The following is a 13266-nucleotide window of genomic DNA, read 5'->3' as shown; positions in this document are numbered from 1 at the left end:
CTGGATCGACACACCTTTGCTTGATGGTACGGTTTTAAACATAAATAACATACTCGGGGTCGGCCTACGCAGGCAATTCTGCTTACAACTGGCATTTCAATAAACTCTGGGCACTGATCCAGGTAGTGAGATGATCCACACTGTGGAGTTTTCTGAGTTGCGGTGCATATTTATCATTGTTATCCTTGGATTCTTAGCACTCAGCCGTGTTTTGGAGAAGAGTCTACTTATTTCAGATGTGGGTTGAAGTTCGGGAAAGCCATTTCATCACACAGCTTACTTTTTAGAGAACTTTTGACACCGAAACGATCGAAGTAACAGCATTCTAGGGAGAATTCCCTATTCCGATCGTCCGAGCAGAGGCCATCACGACGAAAAAGAACGTTTGACCTCCTAGGGACCATTTTGGGGAACTACAGAGAAAATGGAAAAATTGACATGAAATTCTGAAACGTCTTCCATCTCTGAGTGGAAATATTGTACATCTCTTTCTGAATTTCTCGGGTTTTTATCGGAAGTGCGAGGTCTGGGTTGTCTGGTGATTAGAATGGCGTCTTGTTTGTTTCCAATTCGTTTTCTGAAGCATCCTAGTCAGATTCTTTATTCACTCTAAAGTCTTCCGTAGCATGGAAGGTTCCATATCGCAAATGACCGTGGAATATTAACAAGGGATCACAGAATCCTACAAAATGATCTTAGAAACAACCGGAAACCCATACTAGGCCGAAGCATTTTCCAAGGCTGTAACCATACAATTACTGAAGAGGTGTGCTGTAATTTCATTGGTGACTTGCTTCTGTCCCAGCTACGCTAGCATCTATAGAGGTCAGTAGTCGATACTCGGGCGTTCCACAAGGGCAACAACAATGGACTCGGTACTGCCCGTTTCGCGATGTCCATTAAATAAAATTAGGAAATAGGGGCTCTAGTCCGCAGTTGTTCATTGCAACTTTTAGGTACGGTCAACGCGTCTCCCCCAGTAACAAAAGTTCCCGTCCATTCTCCTGATACTTTCAACATGATTTGAAACATTCGTTTGCGTACGTCACATTCGGAATTTCCGTTCTTCATGTTGAAGCACACCGAGTTTTCCATATTTCTTAGACGAGTTCAGACTTTTGACGATTCATACGAAGTAAGATAATTCTTCGTTTGAAAGTGGCGTTTAATAACTCAAGTGGTTAGAGCGCGAATTTACTGACCGGAAGGTCCGTGGTTCAAACCCGAGCTCTGCCTCTCGACCTCCCCTGTCCAGGCTTGGGCAATCTGGCAGTATCCCAGCCCTCGTGCTTCCCACAGGTGGCATGGCAGCTAGGCACTTGAGGAGTGTTACAGCTGAACGATTTCGATTTTCGTTTAAAAGTTGTGACCCCCTCACTGGTATGAGAGTTGTCTGCTACAGAGATAGGAGATTCTTAAATTTAGTTGTAATCTAGTGTATTGCGGAGGTAATGACACGAGCATCCACCAGGGCGTCCGGGGCTCAACACCAGACGTGGACAGTCTCATGGTATTTCTGTGCTACTTCTTCGTGTGTATTGCTCGGCAGCGATGTAGCCAAATTATTGTTTGCGTGTGTGAATGCTACTGCGTTCATGCCGGTCCCTTGCCAAGTGCTGATACTAACACATTTTGTTATGATGATTTTACGAACAGACAATATATCCAGAAGGTCCTTTTGCGGACACATAAACGTATACATTCCTTGCGAACCGATATGTTTTGCTGTTGTTGATTCCATCACTTTCTTTCGATTGCAGGCCTCTTTCGTCAGGGTTTGCAATGCCAGTCATGCGGAATGATCTTCCACAGACTGTGTGCATCGCTGGATGATCTTCCCAACTGTCCTCAACTGCTTCCTTCAACAGAGTCCTCCGAGGAAATTGGGGATCTACCAGGTTTAGAGACTTTGGAGTATAGCCATCTACCACGAAGATTACCTCCTTATTCGAGTTTGTACTTTGGTGTGGCCTTGGAAGACCAGGTACATTTAAGCGTACTACTATTTAAGGTTGATATTGTAAAAAAAAACAGTCAACTTGCCCGCTTTTGGATTCTTATAACTCTATTACCGAAATGACAATGGAAAACGGTATGATCGTTTGGGCTGATATTTGTAGTCATGAACCTGCATTACGAGTGATTGAGAGTCATGGTTGAGTCCTTTCAGATTTCTTTGAATATCCATATTGCATGGTCGAAGGCATGTATTTTTCCGGAACTTTGGCCTGCTGACAAGTTTACACACACGCTTTTCTTGCAATCCACGGCTGTTCAAATGTGTACGTTTTGACCATGCATTGTTGCGGTGGAGGGTGACACGTTGTGCATTACTTTCCCTGACTCACAGTCTATTCGGCCGACATCTCCCACAGGTATTGGATCAATACTCAGACGTCCCCTTATTCCTGTTGACGTGTACCAATGAAATCGAACGGATTGCTTCTGATAGCTTTTTGATTTCCGAGGAGCGACCTCTTGATCCGGCCAATCTGGTTCATGCATATCAACAGACTGCACTGACGAGTACCCTTGTGGAGCTACACCGACAGTTCTCACATAGTCTTCCATCAACCGGTGGCTCCAAGTCAGATGTCGTTCGGCTTACGCAACTTCTCAAGGCTTTTCTTCGTGCTCTACCCGTCTCAGTTATACCGGAAGATCATTATCGGAATTTCTGTGGCCTGTCGTCGGTCACCAGTGCTGGTGAGTTTCCACTCAAGATCCTCCTTCAACTTTTTCTGAAAAGACGTCTTGATAAACTTTCCTGAATAATCCGACATGAATTCCAGTGTCTCGACGGAAATATAATGACCTCGTGTTCATGTGAGCTATGTCGTGAGTTGTGCAGCTCTTCTGGTTTCGTTTCAGGGATCAACCATCCTGGGACTACCTTAACTTGACATCCAGGGTTCTTCTATCCAGACATCATAGGAATTTGGTTTGAGATAGTTCAGAGGTTAAGGTGTGAATTCACCAACCGGAGTATTATTGTCAGAAACCAACCTCGACATCTTTAGCGCTCCTGTCTAGGCTTGGGCCACCTTCGGGTGACATGGCAGCTAGGCACCGAAAGCGCGTTACAGCTGAACGATTTTATTTTATTCTGGGAACCTTATCGCCGCCATGTGATGAAGGGTGTGATAACTGAGTCATCATTTTGTTTTTCGTTGTTTGCCGTCTCTGCTTCCTAGCCGAACGAACAGAAGCCGTGCACCTGTTCCTCGCCAAACTACCGCATCTGCACCGCGTGTGTTTGTCGCATATAATGAAACATTTGGATTTCGTTTGGTTTCATCAACGCAAACTCCAGGACTATTTAGCAACTGAACCCCAAGAACTGAAGAATGCGACTTCTGGCTCCCGGTTCCAGCACCTCTGCAAACCCAACAGCTGGCTTCTCGTATTCCGGCAGATCCTGATTCGTCCACCTTGGCCGTTATTGATCGATTTCGCTGTTGGTCTAGAAGTTCACTTGCGCGCGCTTCAGGCAGTTTTTTTCACCCTAGCCACAACTCCGAGTGACATCGCTCCGTTAGGCCCTGCCATTCTGAATCTCCCGTTGCCTAAAAAGAGTTTGACGGAAGACAGCGTGGAGAGTAGGTGTGATGCGGACAAGTTTTCAAGACGGAATGTAGGTGAGCATTCTCATTGTAATTCCCTCGTAACTGATTGAGACGTTTTTTCACTGTCTTTTAGAGTGCGGGGGCTCTTTCAGTGTTTTTGCATCATTGAATTATGTCGGAAAATCAAAATGCACATTTAGATTCCAATCACCCCATTCTCCCCTTCAAGTCGAATGTTTCCGTTTTGACAATGATTCGCGACTGGCCTGGTCTAAGGAGGAAGTGGGAGGGATCGAAAATGTTTTGGCGAGCAACGATGATCCCGTTCTAAACCTGTCATACTGTGCTGCAATGATCCTACCGACTATATTGGATGGAATTTGGCTCTTAAAGGTTCAACTGTGCTCGGAAGGTCAACGGGGGCAGTGAGTATCCGTAATCCAACTGCAAGACACTCGTCGATGCCATTGGACCATATGGCAATCAGTTACCGATAGAAAGTCTCAGTTGAGGGTTGTCGTTCCTTCTGGGGTACGTAAATCGACTCTGATCATGCCACTGTTGGAGCCCAGTTATAACTTCCCTTTCCATCAGCATTATACCTGCCAATGCAGAGCAGTTCCAACCATCAACTCCGACAAGTTTCAGTAATTCACAAGTGTCGAGGCGTTTATCCGAGCTATATAACTCTACTACTCGCGTCCAGTAAATCCCGCTGTTACTGCTGAAACTAGCTACTGTGGTGGCACACGGTGTTCCCTCGAACGTAGGATAATCAAGAGCTTGAAGGACAAGAGAGAATACTGGTAAGCTACGAAGCCATAGGAACTGGAGAAGGCTTTCGCTGCAGTCAACAACCACGCTCTGTTTCAGTTGATTTGACCAACCGATCAAAATAATGTGAGTGTCAGTGATACAATATGCGTTGTCTTCAGCGGTGGGCTTAGCACTCCAAGGAACAAGTCAGCTGGGCACCTTCAACACAAACACTGAAAGAACCCAATGAGCCTGAATGGAACATTGATACCGATCCGCTATCAACAACCGAAATCCAACTTGAGATATCAATGCTCCAGCGCGAAAATGCGCCTGGTGTGAATCGTCTGTACTCTGCGCTCTTCAGAGAAGATGGTGAAGTCCTGGTGAACAGTCTGACATCCATAATGCACAAAGTGTGAAACGAAAATAGAATACCAGTCGGATGGTGCTCCTCCTCAAAGGGGGTGCAACAACGTCATGTGAGAACCATCGTGGCATCAGCTACATCTAAGGTGCTTTCTGGCATTATATTGCACAGGTTGGTTGATTATCGGGGGAGATAGACTCGTGAGAAGCAAGCTGAGTTTCTTTTGGTCGAGAATGCATCGATCATATCTTGAAACAAATTCTTGAACAGTGCCACTCCTTCAGGCGTCCCATGTTGGTCGTTTTTCTCAATCTGAAAGCTGCTTTTGACTCTGTCGATTGTCAGAAAGTTTGGCTGTGTGTGGCTATCAAAAGTGTCCCTTGTAAATTTATATGTCTTATGATGGAACTCTATGCGAGCTCCTGTGGGCGCGTACGAGTATACGGCAAGCTTTCGCCACGCTTAGTGGTGTAAGACGAGATTACCCTTTCTCACCTTTACTCTTCAACTTTTTTATTGATGTGCTGGTTGAAATTTCTCTATCTGCCTGGGAAACCTCGTGAATCAAGATGCCCCCGGGACGTTGTTTCACAGAAATGGAGTATGCGGACGATACTGCTCTCGCTGGTTCAGACCCCCAAAAAATGCAAGCCATTTAAACAACCTGCACAATTCTGCCGCGCGGTTTTGCATGCGCTTTACACCTGCAAAGTGTAAAATGCGCTACAAGACCGGGGATGCATCAAACCCAGTTTCATTCTTGAAGATGACCCGGTCTACGTGGTGGATAAATTTGTTTACCTAAGTAGTTGTGTAATTTCCGGTGGACAGCTCGGAGATGAGATTACTCTTCGAATCGGAAAGGTCGTGTGTGCGAAGTTTGAAAGCACTAACAGGTAAACTTAGTCGGTTCGACAACTGCTGCCTCTCTGGATGGGAACTTCGGGAGTCAACTCACTAATGGTTCACGACACTGACCGAAACGTCCACAGAAATGGAGTATGCGGACGATACTGCTCTCGCTGGTTCAGACCCCCAAAAAATGCAAGCCATTTAAACAACCTGCACAATTCTGCCGCGCGGTTTTGCATGCGCTTTACACCTGCAAAGTGTAAAATGCTGCTACAAGACGGGGATGCATCAAACCCAGTTTCATTCTTGAAGATGACCCGGTCTACGTGGTGGATAAATTTGTTTACCTAAGTAGTTGTGTAATTTCCGGTGGACAGCTCGGAGATGAGATTACTCTTCGAATCGAAAAGGCCATGTGTGCGAAGTTTGAAAGCACTAACAGGTAAACTTAGTCGGTTCGACAACTGCTGCCTCTCTGGATGGGAACTTCGGGAGTCAACTCACTAATGGTTCACGACACTGACCGAAACGTCAGAATCGCGCAGCCTGTGGGGCTTTTGTCTCAAAGCTTCCTCCTTCAATGGGGAACCACCCGGTTCCCTATCTAACCATGCATGCCATCGCCTCCTAAGCTTGGCTGTATTTCCCATAATCTCCCAATTTCCGGTGTTCTAAGCTGTGGCAGATGGGAACAATGTGCCTATGGTACACGGTTTACAGGTGATAAGTTGAATCCATTTAACACTGAATAAACGCACAATGAATGCCGGTTTTTGAGATGCCTTCCGGAGTTTATCAGTGGTAAAATCGGTGCTGGAATTTCGAAGTCGGTGCTCTACTAGACCAACCTCTAAACGGAAAAGATTAGCAAAGTTCCGTGCGGTCCGCACACAAACCATTCTGTTTCTTCATATATTACGTGTTATTTGTCTGCTTCATCCCTGACTCGTTGGGCACTGCCTTTGTCCCTTTGAGTCTGTGAATTTTAATAATGTATGCTATAGCCGCCTATTGTTTCATTTGATTGTAGATGCAGATAAGCTTGACTATGGTACAGTTGAATTCTCTCCTTTGGAACGCTTGAATACATCTCAGTTGTCCAGTCCAACCATTGACACCCCTCCAAGTCCGACCTCACGAGCAGCAAATGCACGTGATCTGTCCACGCGGGAATGGTATTGGGGTGATATATCTCCGGCTGGTGTGCGCGAAGTGATGGATGGATTTTCGGACGGATACTTCTTGGTCCGTGATGCTTCGGCGAATTCGGTTGGTGCTTTCACCCTGGCTGTTAGGTAAATGTTTGTTTAGCACATTCCCGCCACATTCATTCCCCCAAGCATCTGTCTTTACGTTCATATTATTTCCGTGAACTGAGCACTTATTTCGACTAGTCAGGTAGGCACTTGACGGGAAAGCCAGTTACCCATCCCTATGACAATCGCTATTGCGAGGAGTCTGTCTCATAACGTATCTCTACGGCCCCGATCTCATTTAAGATTTTCTAACGCCCTTCTACTCCATGTCACTCACCGCGGCACGGAACAGTCTCTGAATGCTGACCGCAATGTTTTGTCTCAACTTCCAGGCTCTTGCCGGATTTGGCTGCCCTGTCCTGCGATGATTTATCATGCTGGTTTTTTCTTCTGTTCTTTTGTAGACAGTCCCACTTCACCTCATATTACACTTTGGTTTCTCTACTATCCACCCCCTGTTATAGGCTCCACGGGGAGAACAAACTTCTTCGTATTTATCATCGCGGCGATTATTTCGGCGTCGTGGATCCCCCGCCACCAATATTCCGCCTAGTATCAGAGCTTATAGACTACTATCGATCTCACAGTATACGGGTTGAAGAAGACATTCTTCTACGACCTATTTCCCACCGACATTACCGGTTCCCAAGACTGGCTGTGAGTAGTACACCTACAGACCCCGGGTCGGTTTGTTCAGTATCCGAATCTGGAGACCGGGGAGTTTTCGCTTGTAATCTGTCACCGAATCAGTTGCTTGTGCAGCTAAATCGTACCAACGCTGAACTGGGTCAGTGCGAGTCCCGAATCAAGGAACTCTCGGATATGGCTGAACAAACGATGAAATCAAAAGATGAAGCTTCACGATCAATTAAGGGCTATCGGAAACTGCAAGAGTGGCTTCAACTGCAACAACAGCGACTTGAGCAACATTCTAGTCTGTGAGTGAGTACATTTCGTATTGCTCTGATCGGTTTGGAACAGCTGGTTATCTTGTGCCTACCATATTGCGAGCCGAAACGGGAGTGTACTCAGAGCATCCACTTGACATTTGATCAGATGAAGATCGCCCATACATGCAGTGGCTGAGTCCCCTGCATGTTGCAGAAAATTCCATCTCGGATCTCTCTAGCGCGAAATTCAGCGGAAATTTGGTTTTAATCTTAGATTTCACCGACTGCCTTTCCAGCCAATTTGGCGCGTGCAATGATTGTACACCCTTGCTGAGTGTCTGGTTGGTCTGTGAATTCCGGTGATCTTTGCCAAAATTTCAGGACAAACTTGAACCACCGAGTAGTCTTTCGAAGGTGCGGTGCGTTCAAGGTTGATCTAGGAGTCTAAAGCCTAATCATGTGGAACAGATCCACATTTTTTCGTTCGTCCCCATTACGATCAACAATTTTTTGGAACATCGAATGGCTAATAGACCAGAATGTTTTTAAAGGAACTTATTCACCGACGGTAGTCATCATGATCGTCATCATCGACAGCATCATACCAGTGTTCAACACCGATGCTTCACTGCGGTAGACGTGTTGATAATAGCCCCCCCCCAGGTTAGATTTACAGTGCTGTTACATAGACCTTCCCACATGACTCTTTTTCAGAGTAGAAACCGTTTGAAGAGGACTAGCTTTGTTGTATTTAGCAAATTTAATCACGCTGAGTTTTCATTATCTCGGATGTGATTGGTCGACCTTCAGAGACAGCGATGTTGCTCTAAGGATGTTGCTTTGTAAGGAAATAATACTAATGGAGGAATTACGGTCCTTATTTTTGCGATCGTCATGAGATATTGCGTGTAAATAACAGCGGATTCGGTCTTTTGTTGGTTTGTTGCTACAGTCCCATTGAGAAAAGCTGCACCTGTCGATTGTTCTGTTGATTGCAAATTCTAGACTTGTGTCTCGCTCGGTGAATTCCAGAAAGCTGACTTGTGCGCAGTACGGGACATAATTTTTCCATATATTTGTTTTTTTCGCCTCCGCGCTGATCGGACCGGATTTTTCCAATTAACATGGGGGTTTATAAAATCGCATGCACGCGTACCCTATAGAAAAACAAAATCCCCACAACCAACCCTACCGGAATATATCTACAGTACTCTCCCTACACTGATTGTTCTAGGCATTTGTTGTCAAATCATAGTGGTTTCTCGTTTAGCTATTTCTCAGAAACAACCGATAGACTCAAATTTTTACCGTATAGAGTTGGAGTCGTTTATTAAAGTGCATATTTTTTGTGGAAGCTTATTAAACGCAAGGACATGGTGACGCGATCATCTATATGGAACTTTTCGCTCTTTTGCCTAGGAAAGTCGATCAACGACCACACTTCAATAGCTGAAAAAACTGAATTGACCAGTGTTCCAGATCTATTTGTCAAGCATATGAATTCGCCAGTAATTTCACATTTTGCGAGATGTACCAAGTGGTTAGAGCGCGAACTTACTGACCGGAACGTCTGTGGTTCGAACCCCACTTCTGCCTCTCGACTTCCCCTGTCTAGGCTTGGGCAATCTGACAGTATCCCAGCCCTTGTGCCTCCTTCGTGGGGCATGGCAGCTAGGCACCGGAAGGATACTACAGCTGAACGATTTGTTTTTTCACATTTTCCTCAAGCTGACTAATTTTCGCGAACCTTACCAGTATGTTTTACTGGTGATCCCACGTGTGTTTTAGATAGGATTAATCTGACAGTCGCTGCTGAATCTTATCGCCTGTTAGCACCGCACGGAAACGAAAGTTGACAGTAACATCCCGAATCTTATGTGAACAAAGGACGTGAGGAAAGTTTTCATAGTTCTAATAATCCGGCTGAGAAGTGTTAGTCAGGGTCAGATCACTCCTTTTAGCCTAGAGAACTAATCACTACGATTCCTATCAGAGAGTTGGCTAAACTTGGCATACGGAAAATGAATGTTTTGGAAGTCGCTACACTTCACTTTCAATGACTGATGCTTCTCCTCAATCTGGCCCCAGACCTAGTTTGGAACGCTTCCATGAGGTACTGCACGAGAAGCTCCTGGAGGCGGAACGTCAGATCAAGGCCGGAAATCAGCAGTTTGCAGTCGAAAGTAACCGATGCCGTGATATTCTTAAGGAGCAAGTGCATACAACGACCCGTCGGAGAAAACTGAAGCGCCAAGCCCAGGAAGTTCACCGGGCACTGAAACATCAAGGCGTTCCAGAAGATGTCATTCTCAATCACCAAAATTCCAACGAGGAAACTGGTGGTACTTTGCCAACAAGATCTTCCCGTTCCTCCTCCTTACTAACACTTTTTTCACGCGAACAGGATTATGGGAATCTTGGCCTAAGCATTCCAAAAGAGATTACCAATTCGTCTGCTTGGTTTCTGCCCAATGTGACACGGGAGAAGGCAGAACAACTGCTTGCTGATAAGCCGTCAGGAACGTTCCTCATTCGCTCCTCCGGAGATGGAAGCAGTTTGGTATTATCCGTTCGGTGAGTGTGAATTTTACAACATATCATTAGGAATTATTGCACGCTGCTGACAGCATATACATACATATATGTTTATAGTGTATGTTTGTGAATTCATCGTCAAATTCGGTCTTCTTTTTCATTCAGCGTGGATTCCTCCGTTCAGCATTGCTTGATACATTGTGACAACGGTCGCTACGGGTTTGTACGACCTCCTGTACAATCGTTTGGCAGCCTAGAGGCTCTCGTGTGCCATTATCATGTGTACAGTCTGAAACAACACAACCGCCTAATGACAACGACCTTACGTTTCCCTGTCAACTCCAACCTACTGTGATGTTGAGCAATGTGTGTCTTCCATAGAGGTGTGTACGTCTTCGTGCACCCCTAGTCTATCCCGGTTCCCTGTTTTCTAATTATCCAGCCTCCGTCGTCCACCTACGGTGAAGTACCTGTTACCCTTCATCGGTTTCTCACGACTAGTTTTATTCGTACTGTGTATTCTACTGACTTACTTTGATGTATTTTTGCCTGAGTGCTCATGACCATTCTTACCGATTTGAGCAGCTCACAATGAAAGTGAGAACAATAACGACGACAGAAAATCTGGTGTGCTTTCACTTGGGGCCAGGATGCATCTTTCTATGCAATGGATTTTGGCCGCTAACTATTTTATTCTGTTTCTAACCGTTCAATCATCACACATAAACACTCGGTTGGCGATTTGTTTCTCTTTACCTTACCGGTATTTGTGTTCTACCGAATCTGTTACAGTCTAAATATCAAAGCAAGTGGAGTTGCCGAGAGGAAACGATCATGGGAATATCGGATTAACGTTTTGTTTACTCGAAATCCGAGCAGTTTAATCCTAGAGGATTTGAGTCAGGGCTGGCCTTCGAAGTGGATTTTTCAGTCAACAGCTGTTGATCCATTGAATGCCTGCACATGGTTGATGGATCAGGGCTGGTTTTCGTGAGGTAAATATGGTAGGGCCTACAAACCCCTGGCGTTAATCTGGGTAGGGGAAATAAGGTCGGTGGGAAAGCACTCAGGGGACGGTCACCAACCCTCATCACTGAATGACCTGCGTCTAGGACACCTTGCGACTGCTCACGGTGCTGAGCGATGATATGGGTAGGTGATTTCTTTGAGAGGGAAGAAGAAAGGGAGGTTGGATGAGAAGGAGTGGTTCCTGGAATCGGTTTCAGGAACGTTTCCGACAGGTCATTCTCAGGAAAGAGAATACAACTCCGGAGGGACATAAAGTCTCTTATTCGGAATATGTTCACTACAGAGAGTTCAATACACTTGGAATTATGCTTGGCTATTTTTTCAATAGAGTAATAAAATGCATGCCATTCTATCGGCCGTTTTAATCCCGAAGATATTGCGTCATCTTCAGTGACCAAACAGTGTGGGTGCAGTTGTTGGACTTATGTAGGGATAAATTCCTGTCCTCTTGACTTTGGAGTATGCCCTTGCATTCGGGGTACAAAACGTTCCGTTTGAAGCTTGTAGCAGTTTCGTCGTCAGTCAAGGAGATCTCATCAGTGCGCGATTGGATATTTTACTCATTTTGTTCGGCTTCACAAAAAAAACAGGTAAATATTGGGCAAGTGCTGGGATTCAGCGCGATGGAGCACCTTGACCTCCCCATTGGTCTAAAGTGGGCAAATTTTTCATTCTGTTTTAGTTCATATTCCCACCACTTGTTTGGACGTTCATCCCTGTGTTCTGGAGTAACTACTCTGGTGAGTCTGCACCAAAGGGAAGCACTGGACTCGAGGCTCGCTCCTATTAGAGCTCATCAGCAGTGCGTATCCAATGGCCTTGCCGGGGTTTGAACTCCGGACACCTGACATGCGAGGCGAGCGTGTAACCACTACTCCACCAGCGCAAGTTGGACGCACCTGAATTTTCACCTCCGAACAGGCAAAAGTGTTCAAGCTTGTCTCCACTGTCATGCGATTTTTTTTACCGGTTTGTGAGTGGTTGGGGGGATTTGTAGAATTCACACTCATCACTTTCGCCCTAACAGCCCTCTTCTGTCCTGGCGCTCGAATGTGAGCACGTTTACCTGGTCGTGCGTAGTAATTTAGGTGCCTCTTGTATGGTAGTGACCACACGCTTGCCTCAAATTTCAGCTGCTTTGGGACTGCTAAGTATATACACTGCTAATGAGCTCCAGTAAGAGCGAGACTCGAGTCCAGCGCTTTGCCCTGTTGGACCCATAATCTAGCCGAGTCCTGCGCTGTTTGAAATGTTTCTCCTTTAAAGATGTGGATCAGTGGTTTCAAACATGAAGTTGAAGACCTTCACTGAGTCCTTTAGGACTATCGGAGGCTATTCACAGGTGTCACAGTATGTGATGGCTAACGTTTTTCTGTCCAGAGGATTACCAACGGGATAGGAAACTGATTTTCTGCAATGTTGCCACTCACTAGCATGACTTACTAGAGTTTACCCCCGAACTTATGAAGTATATCGAAGTCGCATCCATCAACAAAAATAACAATAATGATAAATAACCGTTCGTTTGCCACATTTCTTGGAGTTCAGCAACTATGCAACCCAAAAAAAAGCACGAAGTTAGAAATACTGCCAGGAAGTAACCGAAAATCCACGGTTGCATTCGAATTGTGTCTTAACCCCCGTAACCAGTGAACTCTTTCTCTTTCAATACATGCGTAGTATAGAATGTCGATCAAACAGATCCAATTTATGTACAACTCAGCTAGTATTGTGTAAAGAAATTTGATCCATATTTCCGGGACGCGTCATTCCTTGACTACATGTGACAAAACGAGAGACATATGTCATACGTTTCAAAGTGCATTTCCGGACAGGTATGTTGGAACAAGGAAACCATCGAATAGTGTATGAAATTTTACGATAATGAAAATACTGTTGAGGTGGAGAATGCAAAATTTCACAAGAGCTTAAAGCGAACAACCAGAAGTTGCACATTTCAAATCTTATCGGAATATTAAGTACGCTGATCTGTCTCTTACCTTCGTGAAGGT

The 13266-nt window shown here is 45.3% G+C and overlaps 1 protein-coding gene across 1 annotated transcript in view; it reads left to right on the top strand.

Annotated features, from left to right (window-relative positions):
* The window catches only part of T265_06196 (hypothetical protein), a gene marked incomplete at both ends in the record, with an annotated part of 34796 nt that extends 23790 nt beyond the window's left edge, over nt 1–11006 (top strand). The window contains 10 exons of the mRNA XM_009171404.1: nt 1186–1380; nt 1761–1984; nt 2376–2706; nt 3195–3638; nt 3796–3991; nt 5843–5986; nt 6549–6839; nt 7265–7738; nt 9779–10264; nt 10391–11006. Of these exons, the coding sequence (XP_009169668.1) occupies nt 1186–1380; nt 1761–1984; nt 2376–2706; nt 3195–3638; nt 3796–3991; nt 5843–5986; nt 6549–6839; nt 7265–7738; nt 9779–10264; nt 10391–10580 (2975 nt within the window). The remainder of the gene's footprint in view (nt 1–1185; nt 1381–1760; nt 1985–2375; nt 2707–3194; nt 3639–3795; nt 3992–5842; nt 5987–6548; nt 6840–7264; nt 7739–9778; nt 10265–10390) is intronic.
* Between the last annotated feature and the right edge of the window lie 2260 nt (nt 11007–13266).

Source organism: Opisthorchis viverrini (assembly GCF_000715545.1).
Source record: "Opisthorchis viverrini unplaced genomic scaffold opera_v5_128, whole genome shotgun sequence".
Taxonomy (NCBI): Eukaryota; Metazoa; Platyhelminthes; class Trematoda; order Opisthorchiida; family Opisthorchiidae; genus Opisthorchis; species Opisthorchis viverrini.
The sequence above is the reverse complement of the archived record's forward strand: the minus strand, read 5'-3'. Positions and strand labels throughout refer to the sequence as shown.